This window comes from Schistocerca cancellata, chromosome 3, assembly GCF_023864275.1.
Source record: "Schistocerca cancellata isolate TAMUIC-IGC-003103 chromosome 3, iqSchCanc2.1, whole genome shotgun sequence".
NCBI classification, from domain to species: Eukaryota; Metazoa; Arthropoda; class Insecta; order Orthoptera; family Acrididae; genus Schistocerca; species Schistocerca cancellata.
The window spans coordinates 385,668,454-385,694,744 of record NC_064628.1 but is presented as its reverse complement, the minus strand read 5'-3'; the positions used below and the strand labels follow the sequence as shown (position 1 = coordinate 385,694,744).

Here is a 26,291-nt window from a genome sequence, read left to right as displayed (position 1 = left end):
GGTAAACATTGAAAAAGCGGAGTTTCAACTAGAAAAGACTGTAGGCTATATATCCGGGTGGTTGTCGATATTGTGAGAATCGAAGGAGAACCATTTTCACATGAGGAAAGTTTATTCAAAGTTGGTCTGAGCGAACCTGATGCCTGAACAAAACGACTCCAAATGAACAGTTGTGCTGGCACTGTGAAATCCGTCAAACAGTATCTTAAATTTTTTGAGAAAGTAATAAGATGTGATGAATCCTGGTTTACCAATATGATCGGGGAAATAAGTGTCGATCAGTTCACAGGAAAAGCCCCAGTTCAACGAAACGGAAGAAGATTCCAATGTCAAAATCAAAATTCAAATCAATTCGATTGTGTTTTTTGACATATGTGGTAACGGAAACGGCAGGAAATCGAACTATAAATGAGGAGTATCATCTTAATGTCGTATCTAAGTTTCGTGAACGAGTAAGAGGAGAGGGACCAGTGTTATGGAAAAACAAAGGTCTGAGACCGTTCAAGCCGTGAAAAATAAGGCTACAGAGATCGTGAAGATGCTTTCAAAAGACAGCTTCCAACTCTGCTTTTAAAAGGGGAAAATTCGATTGAGCGGTGTTAGGACCATAGAGGGGAGTATTTTGAAAGGGATAGTGCAAATGGAGAAGTGAAAATAAAGACTGATATATTCCTAAATCGTTTACTTTTCAGCCAAACCTCGTGTTATAATTAACAGCGAAAACTGACGTAAGTGAAGGTATTCGACAATACATTGGTGTGCAAAACGTATGATGTGTCACTGTCGAGTTACATAGCTCGACGAAACTTGGACCACACACAAAAAGAACTGCTAGAGAATAACACAGAAGGTAACTACCAGAAACACGCATTAAGACGAACAGGAATGACACTTTTATTCAAAGACAGTAATCGCACTAAAGTCACCACGATTTATGACGATCCTCTGAATATTATATCATCTCAACATCTGCAACTAGCTGTTTGCCTTTAGAAATTTTCAGAGGCACACGCAGTGACACAGAGAGAACATTTAAATAATAATAGTAAAATGTTAAAACTCTAGCTCCCTGTTCTCATATTTCATCTTTGTTGTTACCTTTACTAGGGTTCTGTTCCTTTCCTACTACAAATAAAACCGAGTGCCGTTGATATGTTAAAGAACAGGAACATTAAGAAAGAATAATACCGCCAGTATTGTTTGTTTTGCTTGTTAGAAGTGTGGTTGAAAGTAAACAGTAATGACGCCTCTGTGAGTTAGCTCGTTTATTCCACAGTAGTCAGAGACCACGTTCATTACTACAGTTTCACTGGAGTAACAGTAAACTAAATTTCGTTAATGTAACACTGGAAAACAAAGATTCTAGCTAAAACTATATAAATTTTGCACATTTATATTTCATGCTGTTAATCAGAGTGTTTTGCGTTGCCTTAATTTGTTGGTTATTTATTCATTCAAATAAGTTCCTAATTACTTATGATAGGAAAATTAAGTGAAATTTGTTGTGAAATTGTGGGGCAACGCACTTCTTGCTATAATAAAAAGCTCTCATCCGTAATTTACTTTTCATTCAAAACTAATAATTTTGATTTTCATAACGAAACAGTTAACAACGTTCTCTCACTGTTATTGGTGCCGCATTGTACTTATTACCTGAGAGTAAACCTTCTTTTGGCACATCTTTGCTAAATAAACACGTAATTTTTACTGATCTGCTTACTGACTTTTTAACGACAGGTACTGTTTAGTAGGACTGACTAATGTTTAATTTTACAAATTAGTTCATTTGATGTTGCTGGTTGTTATTCGCATATTGTGGTACCTCTTTCTCCATTTCGTCTTTACCGTGTATGACTGGATTGTTTGTATACTTTATTAAAAAGTTAAGTAAGCAGAGAGGACAGAAAGTTATTAGTAAGAATAACTTATCGCATACTTTTCCCCACTAATGAGTTATTCGCATCGGAAATCATTGCATTAAAATTTTCTGATACAATTAGCTCACGCTGTCACGGTCAATGTAGTCGCATAGCCGTCTCCACAAGGAGAAAGCATACACCATCTCTCATTATACAACACATATGACACTGCATGAAAAGCACACATTACACATATCCACACTCAGTAGATACATTTATAGCGTCGCTCTCATGCACCGTGTGGGTAAAAGCCGTTCTGTGCACAGAGAGAAAACCCTTTCAGATTAGGTGGCTAAGCAGCGCCACGTTATCTCCCTGACAGTAATAACAAACGACTCTTTCTTTTTTTACTGTCAATCTAGATTGTATTGTGTAAGTTTCACCCTCCTACCAGACGCTCTGCTGTCCTTTCTCACGGACGAGGCAAGGAAAGAGAGAAGTCGAAGGAAGGTTTCCGTTACAATAGATACAAATACCAGCAGTATACCAGCGACAGGTTCCAATTTACCGGGAAAAAATTGGTACAGTTTAAGCAGAAACCGAAAAGGTCACGAGGGCGCTAGGGCTACCTACAAGGATAGGGTATTACCGTCGGTAGCTCTAAATGTGACAATCGGTCTAAGGCGCTGCAGTCATGGACTGTGTGGCTTGTTCCGGCGGAGGTTCGAGTCCTCCCTCGGGCATGGATGTGTGTGTTTGTCCTTAGCATAATTTAGGTTAAGTAGCGTGTAAGCTTAGGGACTGATGACCTTAGCAGTTAAGTCCCATAAGATTTCCCACGCATTTTTCTAAATGTGACTACAAAGCCATAGAGCAGACTAAGCATCACATCATACAACAGTGTTCCAAGAGAACATGGAGTGCGACTCTAGATGCTAGAATAAAGCTGTTAACTGGATATCTACTAGCGATATTCACTGAAGCGCTAAAGAAACTGGTATAGGCAAGCGTATTCAAATACAGAGATATGTAAACAGGCAGAATACCGCGCTGCAGTGGGGAACGCATATATAAGACAACATGTGTCCGGCGCAGTTGTTAGCTCTGTTGCTGCTTCTACAGTGGCAGGTTATCAAGATTTAAGTGAGTTTGAACGTGGTGTTATAGTCGGCGCACGAACGATGGGACGCAGCATCTCCGAGGTAACGATGAAGTGGGGACTTTACGGTACGACCATTTCACGGGTGTACCGTGAATATCAGGAATCCGGTAAAACATCAAATTTCCGACATCGCTGCGCCCGGGAAAAGATCCTGCAAGAACGGCAACAACGACGACTGTAGACAATAGTTAAACGTGACAGATGTGCTACCCATCCGCAAATTGGAGCAGATTTCAATGCTTGGCCATCAACAACGTCAGTGAGCGAACCGTTCAACGAAACATCATCGATATGTGCTTTCGGAGCCCTTGATGACTGCACGACACAAAGCTTTACGCCTCGCCTGGGCTCGTCAACAACGACATTGGACTGTTGATTGGAAACATTCTGCCTGGTCGGAGAGCCTCTTTTAAAATTGTATCGAGCAGATGGACGTGTACGGTTATGGAGACAACTTCATCAATCCATGGACGCTGCAAGTCAGCAGGGGACTGTACAAGTTGGTGGAGGCTCTGTAATGGTGTGAGACGTGTGAAGGTGGAGTGATATGGGACCCATACTACGTCTGGATACGACTCCGATGGGGGACAAGTACGCAAACATTCTGTCTGATCAAGTGCATCCATTCATGTTCATTGTGCATTCCGACGGACTTGGGCATTGCAGCAGGACAATGCGACACCCCACACGTCCAGAATTGCTACAGAGTGGCTCAAGGAACACTTTGCTTATTTAAACAATTCCGCTGGCCTCCAAAATCCCCAGACATGAACATTACTCAGCATGTAAATTCCCTCCAGCACTACTTCAGATATTAGTGGAGTCCATGCCACGTCGTGTTGCAGCACCTCTACGTGGTCGCGGCGGTCCTACATGATATAAAGCAGGTGTACCAGTTTCTTTCGCTCTTCAGGGTATATTTGTGCGTGTTGGATGCTGATGTATTTGTAGAATTTGTGACTTGTAACTTTTTTGTGAAATACTGTAAACAGAGGCGCAGAAGTCGCTCGTGGGTTGTCTCACAAACGTTTTTTGTTTGTAATTTGTTAATATATTTTTTTTTATTTTTCAGGACTGTGAGGAACACCATGGAGAAATTGAGTCCTAAACATCGACCGATAGTGATTGAACGTTATTTGGAAAATCAGAGATCCATCATCCTGTCTTAGAGAGCGTAACGCCGGCACTTTAATCTGCGCAACTATCCCCATCAGGCTTCCATTCTCCAACTGGTAGGACGTTTTCGGCGTCATTATTTAGTCTGTGACTGCCTACGAACGAGTAGCCGACGTTCGGTTCGATCTCTTCAAAAATTTCAATGAGTGAGGGTAACGTTAATGACAGCGCTGAAAAGCTCAGCCGAAGATGTGCCGTTCAGCTGGACCCGAACCAAAGGTCACCGCAAATAATTTCTACGACGGAGTAGAAACTGTTCGCGAACAAAGATCAACTGGTGCAGAGAGGTAAACTCGCAGATGCCGAAGGTCGTCTCAGGTATACAGTTATTATCCATGACTTGACGACTGAGCAAAGAAGAGGTCAACAAACCAGCAACCATCGACCAGCCCGAAAACAATATGCGGGCCAGGATTAGTGAGTAACAGATAACAATTCTTCGCAGGTGTATGTACTATGAAGAGCCGCCCTTTATCATTCACAGCCTCACAAAAGACATAATTTTTCAAACGTAGTGTTTTCACATTTTCCAACAGTGTGCTTCGCATCTTTTTTTTTTCTTTTTTTCTTGTTTGGTGCGGCCCACTACGAATTCCTCTCCTGTGCCAACCTTTTCATCTCAGGATAGCACTTGCAACGTACGTCCTCAGGTATTTGGTGGATGTATTCCACTCTGTGTCTTCCTCTACAGTTTTTGCCCTCTACATCTCCCTCTAGTACAATGGAAGCGATTCCCTGATGTCTAAACAGATGCCCTATCACCTTGTCACTTCTTCTTGGCAGTGTCTTCATATATTTCTTTTCTCTCCGATTCTGAGCAGAACCTCCTAATTCTTTACCTCATCAGTCCACTTAATTTTCAACATTTCGCTGTAGCGCCACTTCTCAAATGCTTAGATTATCTTCTGTTCCAGTTTTCCCACAGTCCACGTTTCGTTACCGTACAATGCTGTGCTCCGAAAGTACATTGTCAGAAATTTCTTCCTTAAGTTAAGGTCTATGTTTGATTACTAATAGAATTCTATCACCCAGCAATGCCTTCTTTGCCAGTGCTAGTCTGCTTTTGATGTCCTCTTTGCTTCGTCCGTCATTGGATATTTTGCTGCCTAGGTAGCAGAATTCCTTAACTTCGTCTACTTCGTGACCACCATCAACCATCATGTTAAGTCTCTCACTGTTCTCATTTCTGCTATTTCTCATTACTTTCGTCTTTCTTCAATTTACTCTCAATCCATATTCTATACTCATCAGACTGTACATACCATTTAGTAGATCATGTAATACTTCTACACTTTCACTCAGGATAGCAATGTCATCAGCGAATCGTATCACTGATATCCTTTCACCTTGAATTTTATTTCCACTCCTGAACCTTTCTTTTATTTCCATCATTGCTTCTTGAATGTACAGACTACATCCTCGTCTTACACCCTTCTTAATCCGAGCACTTTGTTCTTGGATGTTCAGCCTTATTATTCCCTCTTTACCCTTGTACACGTTGTATATAACCCGTCTCTCCCTATAGCTTACCCCAATTTTTCTCAGAATTTCGTACATCTTGCACCATTTAACATTGTCGAACGCTTTTTCCAGGTCGACAAATCCTATGAAAGTGTCTTTATTTTTCTTTAATCTTGCTTCCATTATCAACTGCAAAGTGAGAAGTGCCTCTCTGGTGCATTTACCTTTCCTAAAGCCATACCGTGGACAGGAATAATTAAATGCATTTGCGAACAAAAATTTTATACATTGTTCAAATCTATGCACGACTTCTGCACTTGCAGAGCTTAGTTTACTGTGAATAATAATAGGAGTATTTATTCCGTGTCTGAGATCACACTGTGAAAGACAGACCTGGCACAAATCTTCTGGCTAGACTCACCTGGCTACTGGAGCGAGCGGCCGGAGGCGCTCCGGTCCTGAGGTGAAGGCGGCGGCAGCCGTGGAAGGGTAGTCCAGAGAAGGGAGCTTCAGCCGCCGGCACAGCCGCTGTGAGCTCTCCACCTGCACAGCACCAGCCACAGTAGTCAAGCCGAGGCACTCGAAGTAGCGTGGCTGAGGCGCATACACAGTGTGGGTGAAACTAAAACTGGCACGGAAAAAGAAAATATCCGATGCACCTTAAGGTAGGCTACCCACTCGCTTTAGGGTTCTATGATGTAAGCTGGGTTGTCTATCTTAAGGTGCATCGGATATTTTCTTCTTCCGGGGGCAGTTTTATCTTCCCACATTATACATAAGGCATACATTAATAACCGAAAAACTGCAGGGACGGATTCCTGACTGGAAAAAATGGTCCTATGAACGTTAGGCAGACGGTGGATGCTGTGCATGTAATGACAACAAATCATCCTGGAACACAGTTCAAGGCTGCATCGCATCCACGTCACAAGAGATTTTCAAAGTCGTTCCCATGCAATGCAACACACATGGATGATACCAGTTCTGGAAAAGGTTGCTTCGCCGGTAAAGAGGACTGATCACAAAACTCGCATAATTGTGATGGTCTGGAGCAAAAACCAACGACAAAATCTTTCCCATAGAGGGAAATCTGCTGCTGATAACCCTTGCACTCGTTGTAGGTGGTAGGGTTGATAGCCGCTGTCATGCAGGATACACATAACCGTACTTTGGCTTACACCACGTTGGCTGGCCACTTGTCTGGGGCTTCTACAAGTGTTCATCTCAATATCCTGTAGAATCTGGTCCTCCAAATCTGGTACACGCACAGTCTGCCACCTTCCTGCACGTCATTTGTCGGAAAGGATCCATGATCACACAAAACTCCCAAAAATGGCTTGAAGTGTTGCATGATGTGGTTGGTGTCTGTGAGGATACCTTTTTTGGTATAGCTGTGTTGCCTGTCGACCGTTTCCATCTGCTTGGCAGTATACAAACACCATGTCGGCTTGTTTCCGATGTGAATACCGAACCATTCGAGTACTTACAAGCCGGCGCCTGTGACCGAGCGGTTCTAGGCGCTTCAATCCGTAACCGCGCTGCTGCTACAGTCGCAGGTTCGAATCCTGCCTCGGGCATGGATGTGTGTGATGTCCTTAGGTTAGTTGGCTTTAAGTAGTTCTAAGTCTATGGGACTGATGAGCTCAGATGTTCCTTAGTGCTTACAGCCATTTTAACCATTTTTTTACTACTTACAGTACGCTGCGTCCGTCACACAGCCTGCAACACGCCAGGAACTCACGGCACGTATCAGAGGAACTGTCATTCGCCAGTGCCATCTACCGTGGTAACGATGCATTTCCGCACACATATTCGTAGGACCTATTTTCCTCCATTTTCAACCAGGATTTATCTGTTTTATAACGTTCACCCTGTATAGTGATTGGTCAGAAAGCCTCAACCAATTTCTACAAAATAAAGGATTCATCTACAAAATATGCCTGTATGTTTACTTGTCAGTATATACATACATTTTCAGCACACTTCAGCGTAGCCTCCGAGTGTTTTGAAACATTGGACTCATTGAGAACAGCAGATCTGAATACATTATGAAGCATATCTCTCGAAATAGCCGACGCTGCATCTCGGAGTTGAGCTCTTAGATTCTGTACATCTCTTACTCTTGTTTTCTACACGATTATGTTTATGTACGCCACAGAGAAAAAATCCGAGAGTATCAAATAAGATGAACGCGAAGGGTAAAGTCTTGCTCAAACTCCACCTGACCATCTCTCCTGGCGAGTCTTCGATTTAGGAGCCGTTCTTGAGCAGAATTATGGCCTGTTCTAATATCTGTCATCAATGACTTCTTGTTGAAGTGTGGTTGCAAGAACTGCTCCAGCATATCATGGTAAACGTTTCCTGTAACTGTCTCTTCTGAAAAACTGAAAAGTCCATAAACTGTAGTCTTTATGGAACCAAGTCAACAATTACTGTTGGTCTGTGTCTTTCTCATTCAGTGCTATCGTAATTTGTCTTATTACCCAGTATGCGGCAGTTACATTTGTAAACTTTTCCTCGTGTGTGGAACGTGGTCTCGTCAGTAAACAAAATGTTGTTCGCTGTGTACAGTTCCTGTCAAATCGTGACACACAGCTTGGCGAGTTGAGTAATCTTCAGGGTCAAATTTGCAAATCACTTGAATGTGATAGGCTTCTTGCTTTAGCGTAAAGTGGGACACTTCCACAATCGTTGATTTTGTTACGTCAATCTCCTTGTATAAATGACGAATTGATGCATTCGGACTTTTCTCGGTTGCTTCTCTGATCCACTGAACAGTCTCTTGTGGGATAGGAGCACTGTTATTCATAGGACACGTTTACATTTCTTTGCAACTTATTGACAATTAACTGAATTTTGCTCTTGTTCGTGCTTGCTTGTGAAATTTCCGACTGAGTGTCTGCCTCAGTCTGGAAATGCGTGACCGCTACGGTCGCAGGTTCGAATCCTGCGTCGGGTATGGATGTGTGTGATGTCCTTAGGTTAGTTAGGTTTAAGTAGTTCTAAGTTCTAGGTGACTTATGACCACAGATGTTGAGTCCCATAGTGCTCAGAGCCATTTGAACCATTATTTGTCTGCCGCATCTCCGGATAAGATAAACTGGACAATCGAGCACTAACAACACCCACGCGTTCTTGTCCCGAAAGCATTCCTCTTGAAATCCTGAAAAAATAGGCCCACGTTATCACAGAAAGGAATTATAATTATTTGTTCCTGAGCACTATGGGAATTGACATCTGACGTCATCAGTCCCCTAGAACGTAGAACTACTTAAACCTAACTGACTTAAGGACATCACACACGTCCATGCCCGATGCAGGATTCGAACCTGCGACCGTAGCGGTCGCGCGGTTCCAGACTGAAGTGCCTAGAACGGATCGGCCACACCGGGCGGCTATAATTATTTATTATGGAAATAAACAAGGAGGTTAAACAAAAAAGTTATTAATAGAAGAATGAGATGTGGGTGAAAGAGATCTGACAAGTTAGGTAGATGTAAGGAGAGGGACAAGGAAAACAATGGAGATGTGGTGAAAGAGATCTGACAAGTTAGGTAGATGTAGGGAGAGGGACAAAGGAAAACAATGAAGAGCTTAAGAAGAGATGTCAAAATCTCAAATGAGGGACAAATATAATAGCTCCCGGCATTAGAGAACGAGGAAATCATTTTAATACAGCGCTAAAAGAAGAGAGAACTGAGGGTAAGGACATAGAACTGGATTTCCGTGGCAAATATAGACCCTAAACTACAGCAGAAGTTGGAAGATCTGTGCAAGAAACGGAAAATAAAACTGACCCAGAAAAGAAATCCCATGCATCTTAAGATAGGCAAGCCCACTCACAGCATCTGCAAGAGGAGTCGGCCCGTACTTCAGTAATTCTGCTGTTACGTTTACTGCTCGGGGAGATTTTCACTGAGAACCTGTTGCACCACCTCCTCGCGTAGCCTCCTCGCTGCTACTCACCAGAATGTGGACGCAGTGTGTGCAGATGTATCCCACCAGGGCGGTGCCCACGAGCCCCACAGCAAGCCCCGCGCTCCGGAAGGCCATCGGCATCGCCAGGATGCCTGAACCGAGACTGCACTTCAGTAGGTGCATCAGCGCGCCCATGTCCCTAGCAACAAAGGGAATCATTAACATACGTACATCCGAACATTGTGGACACTACTGGCCATTAAAATTGCTACGCCACGAAGATGGCGTGCTACAGACGCGAAATAGAACCGACAGGAAGAAGATGCTATGATATGCAAATGATTAGCTTTTCAGAGCATTCACACAAGTTTGGTGCCGGTGGCGAGACGTACAACGAGCTGACATGAGGAAAGTTTCCAACCGATATCTCTCATACACAAACAGCAGTTGACCGGCGTTGCCTGGTGAAACATTGTTGTGATGCCTCGTGTAAGGACGAGAAATGCGTACCATCACGTTTCCGGCTTTGATAAAGGTCGGATTGTAGCCTATCGCAATTGCGGTTTATCGTATCGCAACATTGCTGCTTGCGTTGGTCGAGGTCCAATGACTGTTAGCAGAATATGGAATCGGTGGGCTCAGGAGGGTAATACGGAACGCCGTGCTGGATCCCAACGACCTCGGATCACTAGCAGTCGAGATGACAGGCATCTTATCCGCATGGCTGTAACCGATCGTGCAGCAACGTCTCGATCCCTGAGTCAACACATGAGGACGTTTGCAAGACAACAACCATCTACACGAACAGTTCGACGACGTTTGCAGCAGCATGGACTATCAGCTCGGAGACCATGGCTGCGGTTACCCTTGACGCTGCATCACACACAGGAGCGCCTGCGATGGTGTACTCAGCGACGAACCTGGGTGCACGAATGGCAAAACGTCATTTTTTCGGATGAATCCAGGTTCTGTTTACAGCATCGTGATGGTCGCATCCGTGTCTGGTGACATCGCTGTGAACGCACATTAGAAGCGTGTATTCATCATCGCCATACTGGCGTATCACCCTGCGTGATGGTATGGGGTACCATTGGTTACACGTCTCGGTCACCTCTTGTTCGCATTGACGGCGCTTTGAACAGTGGACATTACATTTCAGATGTGTTACGACACGTGGCTCTACCCCTCATTTGATCCCTGCGAAACCCTACATTTCAGCAGGATAATGCACGACCGCATGTTCTAGGTCCTGTACAGGCCTTTCTGGATACAGAAAATGTTCGACTGGTGCCCTGGCCAGCACATTCTCCAGATCTCTCACCAATTGCAAACGTCTGGTCAATGGTGGCCGAGCAACTGGCTCGTCACAATACGCCAGTCACTACTCTTGATGAACTGTGGTATAGTGCTGAAGCTGCATGGGCAGCTGTCCCTGTGCACGCCATCCAAGCTCTGTTTGACTCAAAGCCCAGGCGTATCAAGGCCTTCATTACGGCCAGATGTGATTGTTCTGGAGACTGATTTCTCAGGATCTATGCACCAAAATTGCGTAAAAATGTAATTACACGTCGGTTCTAGTATAATATATTTGTCCAATGAATACCCGTTTATCATCTGCATTTTTTCTTGGTGTAGCAATTTTAATGACCAGTAGTGTTGTTTCACAAATACCTCATGAAATATAAAATACACAATTAATCTATAACTTGCCTCTAGCTGTTCAAAGCGCATAAATGTGGCAAATAACTTCCAAAACCTTTACTCTGGATATTTCCCTTTGAAATACGTAGCCGTGGAGACTAACACTTACACAAGTGTGCCACAAACCTACATCCAGTTGACTCATCGTTCCACAATCCAACTTACTGGGTGATTCTTACTAACGTTTTAAACCTCCAAAGCAACGTAAATGACCCTGAGATAGGTAATTTAATATAAGAGACACGATGTGGTAAACGAACGGAAGGACTCCAAATGTTGATGAGAAACACTGAACATGTGACGTCACCAGATGTCGTACTTCGCCGCATGCCCAGTGGTTGATCCTACCGGTCAGACGCACCTGATCGGCCTAACCAAACCCGGTGGTGCTCCGGGCCTACGTGAGCGACCTCAGCGCGTGGGGCTCGGGAATCGATCCTTGCTTCTGGTAGGCTGAATTTTTTTCACTCCGTTGGGCAGTTACGTGATCACGTTGAGATATGATTTATTATTTTATTTACCTGTCTCGCGCTCTCCACAACATTATTGCGAACTACAATACAAGGAACACCCTTTATATAGCGCAAAAGTAAATGGGTATAAGTTTCCGAATAGGTTTGCTATCAGTAAAGACTCTGCGTTTACTGTACTAATTAATGTCTGTAAACAAAAAAAGCAGGTGCTGACAGATGTGAAAATTACCGAACTATCAGTTTAATAAGCCACGGCTGCAAAATACTAAGACGACTTCTTTACAGACGAATGAAAACACTGGTAGAAGCCAACCTCGGGGAAGATCAGTTTGGATTCCGTAGAAATGTTGGAACACGTGAGGCAATACTGACCCTACGACTTATCTTAGAGAATAGATTAAGGAAAGGCAAGCCTACGTTTCTAGCATTTGTAGACTTAGAGAAAGCCTTTGACAATGTTGATTGGAATTCTCTCTTTTATATTCTGAAGGTGGCAGGGGTAAAATACAGGGAGCGAAAGGCTATTTACAATTTGTACAGAAACCAGATGGCAGTTATAACAGTCGAGGGGCATGAAAGGGAAGCAGTGGTCGGGAATGGAGTGAGACAGGTTGTAGCCTATCCCCGATGTTATTCAATCTGTATATTGAGCAAGCAGTAAAAGAAACAAAAGAAAAATTCGGAGTAGGTATTAAAATCCATGGAGAAGAAAATAAAAACTTTGAGGTTCACCGATGACATTGTAATTCTGTAAGAGACAGCAAAGCACCTGGAAGAGCTGTTGAACGGAATGGACAGTGTCTTGAAAGAAGGATATAATATGAACATCAACAAGAGCAAAACGAGGATAATGGAATGTAGTCTAATTAAATCAGGTAGGAAATGAGACGCTTCAAGTAGCAAATGAGTTTTGCTATTTGGGGAGCAAAATAAGTCACGATGGTCGAAGTAGAGAGGATATAAAATGTAGACTGGCAATGGCAAGGAAAGTGTTTCTGAAGAAGAGAAATTTGTTAACATCGAGTATAGACTTAAGTGTCAGGAAGTCTTTTCTGAAACTATTTGTAAGGAGTGTAGCCATATATGGAAGTGAAACGTGGACGATAAATAGTTTAGACAAGAAGAGAATAGAAGCTTTCGAAATGTGGTGCTACAGAAGAATGCTGAAGAGTAGATGGGTAGATCACATAACTAATGAGGAGGTATCGAACAGAATTGTGGAGAAGAGAAATTTGTGGCACAACTTGACTAGAAGAATGGATCGGTTGGTAGGACATATTCTGAAGCATCAAGGGATCACCAACTTAGTATTGGAGGGCAGCGTGTGGGGTAAAAATCGTAGAGGGAGACCAAGAGATGAATACACTAAACAGATTCAGAAGGATGTAGGCTGCAGTAAGTACTGGGAGATGAAGAGGCTTGCACAGGATAGAGTAGCATGGAGAGCTGCATCAAACCAGTCTCAGGACTGAAGACCACACTAACAAACAAAAACCGAAGGGACACTAGAGAAAACATGAAATGGGTACAGCCATTACCTATTTACAGCAAGGACAATAATTTTGTAATTTCTATTTTTAGAACAGATCACATTAACAAAAGGTGTTTGAAACTTGCACCGTTAGCTCGAATGCAAGTAACTTATCTTTCAGTCACCCCTTCACGCCCTACCCCATCCGCTGCCCTTGCTTCGAGGTACGTTAACTGGTGACGTCATACATTCACCAGTTCCCATTCATTTATGGGGTATTTCCCGACATTTGCGACCCGTGCGTCTTCCAATAAATTACCAGTATCAGCGTCATCTACGTCTCGTTGGGGGCTTTTAAACGTTAGTAAGAATGTCCGTGTGTGTGCTTTTAATCGAGATCTACAAGAATACTTGGCAATTCACAGCTAAGTGCACAGAACTACTTTCACACTATTTCTCGATTGTTTCACTACCGAATAGCAAGTGGGAGAAATGGACACCTAAAACTTATTGTTTGACAGCTGATTTCTCTTATTCTAGCACGATGGTCATTTCTCTCTATGTAGGTGGGAGTCAATAAAGTATTTTCGCATCCAAAGAAGAAATTTCGTAAAAAGATCTCGCCGCTTTGAAATACATCTATGTTGTAATAATTGCACCCAAAACTGACCTACCAGATCCGAGACCCTCTCTGCATTATTTTGTGATACTACGAAAGGAGCTGCCCTCTTTAAACTTTTTCAGTGTCGATACCCAGTTTTATCTGGGAAACATGGCACACTTCGCAGCAATCCTCCAGAAAATGAGGCAGTCTTATTAGAAGACCTGTTACTTCTTCTAAGTGCTCTGCCAATAGAACACAGTCTTCTGAGATTCTTCCACACAACGTTATCTTTGTGATGACTCCAATTTATGTTGTTTGTAACTAGAATATCTGTATAATTTAGCATGCAACCTAAATTTAACGGATTTTTTTAGTACTCTTGTGGAAGACATACTTTTTATTGTGCACGAGCAATTACCACTTATCGCTCCATTCAGATATCAAGACTAAATGACTTTGTTACTCGTATCGATGTTCCGACTACTATGTTATGTGGTACACGACAGCATTATCTGCAAACAATCTAAAACAGCTGCTCATATTGTCTCCTAAATCGTTTATCTAGATCATGAACAGCAGATAGTCTGACACACTTCGTTGAGGAACGCCAGAAATCACTTCTGTGGAACGCAATGTTCAAAAATCAAAAGTGTGTGAATTCCTAAGGAACCACACTGCTTAGGTCATCGACCCCTAGACTTACACACTACTTGAACTATCTTATGCTGACAACAACACACACAACCATGCCCGAGGGAGGACTCGAACCTCTAGCGGAAGGGGCCGCGCAGTCCGTGACATGGCGCCTTAAACCGCGCGGCCACTCCGCGCGGCTCGGATGCAATGATTTCCTGTAAATTGTTACGAACTGTTAACATTTTTAAATAAAAATAGATATTGAGCTTACACTTTTATGTCCAGTTGCACCTTTCAGTAACTTTCCTCGGCAAGAGAACCATTTTAACGGGGAAAATCGGGATTGTTCATACATATATTAAGTGACCATCTTTCAGTGTCCAGTTTTGCAGAGCAACCGACAGAATAAAGGACGAGATTAGCTTGACTATAGAAAAAGTATTTACCTTTTTAATGCCGCATGATCGTCTGGGAAAGCTCATTATTGTTTCAGCTGGAAATCTCTCCTCCAGTAGATGACAGCGATGCGAATCCAAGATTAGCGCTTGAGTCTTTTCTGGAACCCCAAGGTCGGAGGGTACAAGCTGGAGAGAAAGATACTAGACATTTAAGAGACGAGGCTATCATTTACCCAGGAACAAGTGCTATCTATTTCTCTTTATTTTTGCATGAGCGTTTTAGAGAGTTTGGGCTGTAAAATATTTTAGGCAAGAGGGGATATCATTAAGTATTGATTATCACGTCAAAAAATAAATTTCCGTTGTTACGTTTTTGCTTTTTTCAGGTACAAATCGCTATTCCTTTTTTTTTCAGAGGAACCCTCTGCCAGGCACTTTATTGTGAATCGCAGAGTAATCACGTTGATGTAGATGTAGACTTCATACGCGCTAGATTAACTGTGTTGAACAACAGGGTGAATACGTCGAAAAATGATACACTTGTGTTCCACTTTTGTTCAATAAACTCTTTTAAGAAAACATCCCTGTCGTACATGATATTTCTTTCGGTTGACATATTTTGTTTCATCTTTACATACTGAATCGCTGGAGTGAGGACGACACTCTTTTCGCGAAACACTATTGAGATAATTTAGATAAACTGTATTTGGCACTGACTATAGTACGATGATTCTACCGCCAGAGTACATTTCATGTTATGGCCACGGAGACGACAAAGAGAAATTACGGCCCATACGGAAACAGTTATTTGCGTGTGAAACGGGAAGGACAATGACTGGTAGTGGTGCAGGTAGCACTCCGCCCCGCACCGTGTGGCGACTTGCGGATTATTTACGTAATTGTACAGCGGATAGGCAAAATAATGTGAACAGTGGTAATAATGGGATGGCTGTGTCTGATGGTAAGGCATCTGTCGCGCTGGACTGTGCGTGTTCAGTACGGACAAGGTATCAGTGCAGGTTGTTTACGAGTAGTGCATCCTTCGTATTTGCATTCAGAGGCCGATGTCGACGTGCAATGATGGACCTAACAGAGTTCCAAAGAGGGCAGATTGTGGGGGCCCGATTAGCTGGAGCATCAGTAACCAAAAGAGCCAACTTATTGAATGTTTCAAGAGCAACTGTTTCAGCAGTAATGGCAACATCGTGTAAACGTAATAGTGGGCGCAAATGAAAACTAAATGGCAGAGATCGTCGTATGCTAACACAACTTTTGTCAAAACTACGGCGGCTTAAGTGACTGCAGAGCTCAATACCCATTTTCATGACCCCGTATCTATCGACACTGTCCGCCGAGAACTTCATAAAGAGAATATTCATGGACGAGCTGCTATACCGAAACCATTAGTGATGACAAACAACGTAAAGAAGCGTAATACGTGCTGATCAATGGAAACACGTCATGTGGTCCGACGAGTCTACGGTTTCGTTATTTCCAACATCGGGCTGGGTTTACGACTGGAAGAAGCCAAAAGAAGCTTACAATACCTTATCGCTTGATTCCAACGGTTAAGGGTGGAGATGAAAGTGTGATGGCGTGGGCAGCCATATCATTGTATTGTGCTGGCCCCAAACATTACTCTCGAAGTCCGTGTTACAGCAAACAATTATGTCAACATCTGAGGTGATTCAAATATTGTTCCCCAACAACGATGCGATATTTCAGGACGATAATGCACCCATCCACACAGCCAGGACAGTACTATCATGGTATGAGGAGCATCCAACTGAACTGGCCAGCACAGTCCCCGGACTTGAACATTATGGAACCCTTGTGGGAGGTATTGGAGCGCAGACTCCGGAGTAGATTTCCGCCTCCATCGTCACTTCAGGAGTTAGAAGAGGTTCTCATTGAAAAGTGGCATAACATTCAATTTGAAACTGTACAATCGTTATATGCCATAATCCCGAGAGGAATCGCATCTGAGTTACGAGCAAACAGGGGTCCAACACCTTATTAATAAACCATTCCCAAGTAAGTACAGGTTTTCACATTATTTTGCCTACCTTCTGTAGATGTATTCTACTGTAAGCGTACCTATCCAGCTTGCGTTATCCGGAGTAATTCATTGATAATTTAATTTTTTGTTCACACGTGAAACGGAGACTCAGCTACAGACTTGAACCTAGCGAGTTCTTGATGCGCCTACCTGACCAACTGGGCTGTCGCTTCGGGACGGAAGCGGTTCTTTCTGGTAAAGTTCGCTGACAGGGTACGCTTTCGGTTCTCTGCTGAAAGTCCTAAAACTTCCCACGTCACTAAGTAATCGAAAGGTAGGCATGAGAAAGGGGTCACTTGGTCGCTTAGTGGCGGTGTCCTGGGTTACCAGGGGACAGTGAACTCGCTCTCTCGAGGTCCTGACCTCTGTACAGGGCACACGCTTTTGGTTTCCAGCTTTCGGGCGAACCAGACGGCGGAAAGGTAACCACCTAGTTCAAACGTGAACCATCTTTCTCTCTCCTTCTTAATTCCGTACTTCGCTACAGCCGTCCTCTGAAGGTATGTAAAAATGTGCGTCAGCGAGAAGCTGCTGACGTCACAGCAGAGAATTTTACGTTTCTCTACAACTCGATCCGTGAATTGAAGAATCTGGCATGATGGATTTTTGCCTTGTAGAGAGGAACGTGGCTAATGAGATACGGTATCGTTTTTACGTTACAGTCAGAGCTCACGAGATGCCATACGTTACGCAATTAAGCTTCGTATTTGGCATTTTTTATTTTTTATTATTTTTCTTATTTTTTTTACAGTATATGGTAAGAATATAACCTGTTACAAAGCATGAGGATCTCATGAAAAAGTGTCGTTTTAGGCACGATTTGTTGTAATAAAATGACAAGAAACTACGTATAAGTTGTTAAAGGCTTCTCGTGTTTCATGCTGTTAGTGCTACAAATTTCATACTGTGAAAGCATACCGTGTCAGTACTATAGTACAATAGCGATCTATCAAAAGCGCATCCTTCTGCGTATAAGTTGGTATAGTTAAGTATTATAGAACGCCTTTTGTAAATGCAGCCGTAACACACCATTTACTATGTAACAGGGATACAGCAGCCTTGCCGAAGCCGCAGCGTGGTTGATAGCGTTGTATCTACAGTACATCTATAGCTACATGGATACTTTCCAAATCACATCTAAGTACCTGTCAGTGGGTGCATCGAACCACCTTCACAATAATTCTCAATTATTCCAATCCCGCACAGCGCGCGGAAATAACGAACACCTATATCATTCGGCGTGAGCTCTGTTTCCCTTATTTTATCATGGTGATAGTTTCTCCTTATGTAGATCGGCGTCAACAAAATATTTTCGCATTCGGAGGAGAAAGTTGGTGTTTTAAATTTCGTGCGAAGATTCTGCCGCAACGAAAAACGCCTTGTTTAATGATGTCCACCTCAAATCTTGTATCATTTCAGTGACGCTCTCTCCCGTATTTCGCGATAATACAAAACGTTCTGCCCTTCTTTGAATTTTCTCGATGTACTCCGTCAATCGCATCTGGTAACGATCTCACACCGCACAACAGTATTCTAAAAGCGGTAGGACAAGTGTTGTCTCTTTAGTAGATCTGTTACATTTTCTAAGTGCCCTGCCAATAAAACGCAATCTTTGGTTAGCCTTCCCCACAACAATTTCTACGTGTTACTTCCAATTGAAGTTGTTCTAAATTGTAATTTCTAGGTATTTAGTTGAATTTCTGGTCCTTATATGTAACTGATTAATCGTGTAACCGAAGTTTAACGGACTTATCACTCATGTGGATGACATCACACGTTTTGTCATTCAGGGTCAGTTGCCAATTTTCGCACCATACAGTTACCTTTTCTAAATCGTTTTCCAGTTCATTTTGATCTTCTGACGACTTTACTAGTCGATAAACGTCAGCGTCATCGCTGCTCAGATTGTCTCGTAAATCGTTTATATAGATGAGGAACAGCAAAGGGCCTATATCATTACCTTGGGGAACGCCAGAAATTCTTCAATTATTACGAACTGTGACTTTCTGTCAGGAAATCACGAATCCAGTCACATATCTGAGACGATATTGGATAAGCACGCAATTTCACTTGTGTGGCACTGTGTTGAAAACTTGCAAGAGAAAGGTAGTACCTTCCCGTCTGGATACTTCCCAACTTCATACACGTATTAAGGGCCATCAAGTCAGCCCATCTTGCCTTTCTAAAACCTGAATTTGCATACACGTAAACTAACATTATTTCACTACCACATTACACCGTCATACGAAGTAGGCAGTTGGATGCCATGCGTTAGTATCTACATGATCGGGAGTAGGACGCATGCATATGATAATCCTGTTACTTTCACACTGCAGACGATCAGGAACTTTCGGACTGTGAGGATGTCCAGCGCTCACAATAGCAGCGAACGATGAGAAGGTAATGGGAACAAACGGTCACAGGGAATTAAGTGTCCCGACCCGCCCGTGGCTGGTGGCTTTCTCTTTTGATGTGAGTCTCAGGGGGGCAGAGCGACGGGAACTTGCTATTTTTATAACGGCTGGGGCATTTTTCTCGCGAATGCGTCATATTTTGGGCGGGAACGCGCCAGCTCGGCGCCACAGCTGTGCTATTATTTGGAACGTTTTGGAGAATCGGTCACTGAGCTGACGAAAGAACGGCGCCACACGCAGCACCCCAGTAGCGGGGGCTGTCATAGGCCGCTCAACTGTTACATCAGCACACATTCGAAGTCACCGTGGGGAATTGGCGGGAAGGAATGGTATTGGCGCCTAGGTTGACGGAACACGGTATTAGGAGTCTAGACGAATTTGTTGTGAGGCATATCTGGCGAAAGCTTAGTTTATCGGCGACGACTGGCCGAGTTTTGCCACAGCGGAAGGGTCGCTCACTCGGTGCGGGGCGGAAGAAAATTTGAGGCAGTTGGTTCCTGGCCGCCGCGGGAATCGATCGCGTTATTTACCGCTCTTACTGCTGAGTTACGACGGTCGCTCAATAGGTAATGCACATTCTTTTTCTCGGAACATGTTAATTTTTAAGAGTCAGAATTTGGTGGCAATATACATCAACACGTCTTGAACTTCCTGGCAGATTAAAACTGTATGCCTGACCGAGACGAACTCGGGACCTTTGCCTTTCGCGGGCAAGTGCTCTACCAACTGAGCTACCCAAGCACGACTCACACCACCACCTCACAGCTTTACTTCTGCCAGTCTGCTTGGGTAGCTCAGTTGGTAAGCAGTTCGGTGCTAGCGGCCGTGCGAAGCGGAGGTCCGATACTTCCGCCTGTGCGGCGCGTACGAGTATTTGTTTACATGTGGACTTAGTCTGCGCGAGGGCTAGGAACAACGATAATGGCGAACAAGTACAGGAAAACTACATTACGATTCAATTTCTGCAAAGACTACGAACGACCAAAGGCTTTAGCAGTGGAACGATTCATTCGAGAGGAAGTCAAGGTACCGCCAAACGATATTGTCGGAATTCACCTGTCCATCATTAGTCCCACGGTGTATGTTAAGATGGTAAATGGCGCGGCGTGTGAGAGAATTCTACACGCGACAAAAGCAGGTCTCCGATTCTGCCGTAGTGACGGGAATGTAGGCACAGTAACTGTAGAACATGCTGGCCTAGGTGTACGGACAATACGTGTTTTTGAGCTGCCATTTGAGCTCCCGGCTGAAGAAGTTATCGAGGCTTTTAAGCCATACGGCACGGTACATGGTCACACGGCAGAACGCTGGACACAATTCGCCACGTACCCCGTTCTTAACGGAGTGCGACAGATTACAATTGATCTTCAGAAGCATGTACCGTCCTATCTGACACTTGGTGGTTGTCGGGCGGTGGTGATTTACGATGGTCAACCACGTACATGTTCTGGCTGTGGCCGGGAGGTACGCCTCAGGTCGAACTGTATGCAACGGCGGATTACGCAACTGCCTTCAGATGTGCGGGAACCGTCGCCGGCGATGACAGTACTACCGATCACCTATGCCAAAGCCCTCACTGCGTCCGCTGATGGCCGAAATGACACAGCCCCGGTGGAAGATCAAGATGGCACTCTCCGAAACCTTGTCGCAGGCGTCGGGATGACAGAGGATGCTGCTCCATTGAGCATACTATCTACGGCGACAACATCAGATGAGACCGAACTCCCACCAAGCATACCGATAGTACACGAAGCAGTTCCAGCCACTACGGATGCTGTTCCGTCTGGAGCGCACTCTGTGACGACAACATCAGTTTCGACCGAACTCCCGCCAAGTACAACGATGGGACTCGAAATACTTCCAGTTCCTACGGATGCTTTTCTATCGGGCAGACGTGATTCCCTACAATCTGCGGACACGGAAGGAAGATCACGCAAACAACGTTCCCCGAAAAGGAGGAAACGGCGGCGTCGCACGACATCTCCTCGGGATGACTCCCGTTGCCCCGATGACGATGTGCCTGTGGACCAAGACGAAACAACAGCCTCTACGAAACAGGATGAGGCAATGGGAACTGTTCGATCAGACCGGCAGCGGTCTGTCACATTGACGGTACCGGGACGTAGTGATGCTGAAGAGGAATCACAACCAATTGGCTCTCCCGAAGCAGATGCTGTGGCAATGGACACGAATATATTACCGCCTGCAAAGATGTCGTATGACGATATTGAGGAGGCGCCGGACGTCATACAGAGGCAGCCGGCACTCACGAAGACGGCCTAATAACTGCTGAAGGTGAAGGGAGAGGGGCGAGAGAACGTCATCTAACTCAGCCCCCAGCGCCGATGCAGGGAGATGTTGTTGCGCCTCGACAGAGTGGGATTCAACGCCATGCGAACCGTATTGCACATTAAATATAAATTACGTGCGCTCACCGGCCAAAATACACCTACTGAAGGAAACAATTTGGGCATCTGATGTGGATATTGCTTTGCTGCAGGAAGTCCACATATCTGCACTCCCATACATCGCAGGCTACCAATCCTATTCGTCACATGGAGATCACAATTGGAGTGGGGTGGCAGTTTACGTGCGAGATGGCTTCCCAGTGGAAAACGCGTGTTATCTTCCGTCGGCCAGGGGAATGGCTTTCACGACGTTTGGTACACGCATCATCAATCTTTATGCACCGTCGGGAAATAATCGGCGGCGGGAAAGGGCGCGATTTTATGCAGAAGACATTTCCCCACTATTCCATAGACGTTATGAATGTGTAATAATTGGTGGAGATTTCAACTGTGTTCTCAGCCAGAAAGACCAACGGCCGCATGCAAACATCAGCCAGGAGTTGCGTATCGTTGTCAACAACCTTGTACTTAATGAAACGTGGGAATTACGACATGGAGATGCACCGGGATACACCTATGTGACAAGTAATTCGGCGAGCAGATAGATCGCATTTATACACTCCTGGAAATTGAAATAAGAACACCGTGAATTCATTGTCCCAGGAAGGGGAAACTTTATTGACACATTCCTGGGGCCAGATACATCACATGATCACACTGACAGAACCACTGGCACATAGACACGGGCAACAGAGCATGCACAATGTCGGCACTAGTACAGTGTATATCCAGCTTTCGCAGCAATGCAGGCTGCTATTCTCCCATGGAGACGATCGTAGAGATGCTGGATGTAGTCCTGTGGAACGGCTTGCCATGCTATTTCCACCTGGCGACTCAGTTGAACCAGCGTTCGTGCTGGACGTGCAGACCGCGTGAGACGACGCTTCATCCAGTCCCAAACATGCTCAATGGGGGACAGATCCGTAGATCTTGCTGGCCAGGGTAGTTGACTTATACCTTCTAGAGCACGTTGGGTGGCACGGGATACATGCGGACGTGCATTGTCCTGTTGGAACAGCAAGTTCCCTTGCCGGTCTAGGAATGGTAGAACGATGGGTTCGATGACGGTTTGGATGTACCGTGCACTATTCAGTGTCCCCTCGACGATCACCAGTGGTGTACGGCCAGTGTAGGAGATCGCTCCCCACACCATGATGCCGGGTGTTGGCCCTGTGTGCCTCGGTCGTATGCAGTCCTGATTGTGGCGCTCACCTGCACGGCGCCAAACACGCATACGACCATCATTGGCACCAAGGCAGAAGCGACTCTCATCGCTGAAGACGACACGTCTCCATTCGTCCCTCCATTCACGCCTGTCGCGACACCACTGGAGGCGGGCTGCACGATGTTGGGGCGTGAGCGGAAGACGGCCTAACGGTGTGCGGGACCGTAGCCCAGCTTCATGGAGACGGTTGCGAATGGTCCTCGCCGATACCCCAGGAGCAACAGTGTCCCTAATTTGCTGGGAAGTGGCGGTGCGGTCCCCTACGGCACTGCGTAGGATCCTACGGTCTTGGCGTGCATTCGTGCGTCGCTGCGGTCCGGTCCCAGGTCGACGGGCACGTGCACCTTCCGCCGACCACTGGCGACAACATCGATGTACTGTGGAGACCTCACGCCCCACGTGTTGAGCAATTCGGCGGTACGTCCACCCGGCCTCCCGCATGCCCACTATACGCCCTCGCTCAAAGTCCGTCAACTGCACATACGGTTCACGTCCACGCTGTCGCGGTATGCTACCAGTGTTAAAGACTGCGATGGAGCTCCGTATGCCACGGCAAACTGGCTCACACTGACGGCGGCGGTGCACAAATGCTGCGCAGCTAGCGCCATTCGACGGCCAACACCGCGGTTCCTGGTGTGTCCGCTGTGCCGTGCGTGTGATCATTGCTTGTACAGCCCTCTCGCAGTGTCCGGAGCAAGTATGGTGCGTCTGACACACCGGTTTCAATGTATTCTTTTTTCCATTTCCAGGAGTGTATCTCACGGGCTCATGCAAATTATGTTCAGGACGCGGAACGCTGGCCATTGGCATTTTCCGATCACAGCGCTTACATCTGTACGGTGCTTCTTCCCCGTAGAGAGGTGTTGAACAGTAACGCCCCGTGGAAATTAAACATTCAACAACTACATGATCCTGAATGCCGTCAACGGCTCCTTGAGATAAGGGCGATGTACGAGCGAAGGATTGGAAGGTATACGACGATGCTTGATTGGTGGCTGACTTGAGCTAAATCGGCGCTTCGCCGTACGTTCATCTCATATAGCAGGGAAATGGCAGAATGGCGCCGCCGTACGACCGACTTTTATTTTGCAGCGCTGCGCGACCTAGATGATGGTCCGCCGGGACAGGACATCTGGATCGAACGAAAAAGGATAATAGCTAAACTAGTGGCTTTAGCTCGGAAACGTCTTCAGGAAACCATGGTGCGCGCCAGATGTCACGATACGATAAGGCACGACATTCCTTCCATGCACCACGTCGTGAATGAACGAAAGCACCGACGACGCGTTTTGATACGGGAAATAATTACCCGCGAAGACCGAAGAGTGACGCGTCAAGCGGACATTGTCTCTGCATTCGTCGACCATTACCAACACATCTATCGGGAAGAAGCAGCCCCTGTCGATGACCTCGACCGTATAGCCACGTACGTCTCCCGTACACCGACGATGGAAGCCGCGGGAACCTTACTGGAAGCCATTAGCTGTGAGGAAGTACACGATGCGATCGCACAAGGTGCGTTGAATCGGTCCCCAGGCATTGATGGGCTTCCTGCTGAATTTTATCGAGAATTTCGCAACGAAATGGCACTGCGATGGACGGAAATGTACAACGAGATGTTAAATTCCGATGCGCCTATTCCACCGGCTTTTATGGAAGGCCTGTTGATGCCAGTAAATAAACCGAAGCCAGGAATTACGGTCACACATTATTGCCCCATCACCCTGCTTAATTCAGACTATAAGATCTTTGCACGGTTGCTAGCGTCCCGATGTCGCCTGTCAATTCGTAGCGTTCTCTCTCCTGAACAGACGACACCGGGTGGATCGGTGAATGTGCAAACAGCTACTGGCGAATGCCGTGATGTGATAGCGCTGGCGGAGGAGTGCCGGTTTAAAGCGGCGATGGTGGCGGTTGATTTTGACACTGCTTTTGGTAAGGTGCGCCACAACTATCTGTACGTTGTAGTGGTGTACTGGAACAAATGTGATTTCCGATCCATTCGCCAGGGGTGCCCTCTTTCGATGCTGCTGTTCGCGATAGCGTTGGAACCTTTAATTGAGAGGCTAACCAATTCTCTTTCTGGGATGGAACTACGGGGCTACACCTTCAAATGTCGTGCCTATGCGGACGACCTCCTGCTGCTCGTTCGTTCTGAGGAAGAGGTGAAGACGGTCCTTGAACTGTTGTTGGACCAGTGTGACGGCGGGTAGTACAGTGAACATGAACAAATCGGCGGCAATGCCGGTCGGAAGGGGCCTTACGCCGGAAGAAATCAGTCCGTCTCCTTGTGTGCAACGATTCCGCTATCTCGGCATAGACTTTACCTCATCTGTAAAACATACTGCGGCAGTTAACTACCGACGTATTTTACAGACAACACGTACCATGGTCCGACAATATCTCCTACGGCGCCTTGATCCTTTGCAACGAGTCGAGTATCTGAACACTTACGTGGTTTCTCAAATGGTGCATATTTCGCAGATCCTGCCCCTACCACTCACGCTCGGACGTCGACTTCAATCAGCACTAGGCTATTTTGTGATGATTGGATCGCCCCTCAAGGTGCGATACGAAACTCTCACGCTCCCTACGGACAAGGGGGGACTCGGACTTACGAATGTTCACTGCCGAGCGACGGCGCTCCTTCTAGCCACGATGTACAAGCAGTGGCGTAGCGGGCGTGATTCCCTTACATTCCGCCAACTGAATCTCCTGGTTCCAGCGTCCCTCACACCTCCGGTGGCGGTGGCAACATTACGCCCCATTTTGCGCATGTATCAAAATTTTTCGTGGAACTTAGTTATATCAAAGACGAGCTTCCGCGCACGAGACCGCCATGCGCGAAGGATTTTTATGTTTGGCTGCTACGACGGATAAGTCGTAATGTCATTAAACTCATACATCCCAGGTTGCATTGGCCGAAGATTTGTTGGAGACATGTGCACCAAAAATTCCTTCCTACCTTCGGTCGGGCACTGTGGTTCTCTGTCGCCTGTGGCAAGTTCAACACCAACCAACGGCTCCATGCAATTGGACTAGTGGACACTCCACTACGCGCGAAATGTCGCCAAGTGGATGACGACCATCACCGCTTAATTTGCATCGCGGTGGAGGACGTCTGGCTCCTAGGAAGACAGATGATGGCTTGCTACCTCCGTGTGACCCCGCAACATATTACACCTGCTTCCTTCTTACATCCGGAGAGTGACTACTTTCCGGCGACTAAAGCACAGTCGATCTGGGTCAAAGGTTGGACGATCGCATACCTCTATGGGGATTCTGCCAAGTCGCGTCTTAACTTTTGGTATTTCTTGCAGCAAGCC

At 45.5% G+C, this 26,291-nt stretch overlaps 1 protein-coding gene across 1 annotated transcript in view; it reads right to left on the bottom strand.

Moving 5' to 3' along the window:
• Nucleotides 1-26,291, bottom strand: part of LOC126175093 (proton-coupled amino acid transporter-like protein CG1139) — a 153,966-nt gene that overhangs the window by 41,336 nt on the left and 86,339 nt on the right. Inside the window, exons 4-5 of the mRNA XM_049921634.1 lie at nt 9,625-9,775; nt 6,080-6,201 (exon numbers count right to left, since the gene is read on the bottom strand). Coding sequence (XP_049777591.1) covers nt 6,080-6,201; nt 9,625-9,775 — 273 coding nt within the window. The remainder of the gene's footprint in view (nt 1-6,079; nt 6,202-9,624; nt 9,776-26,291) is intronic.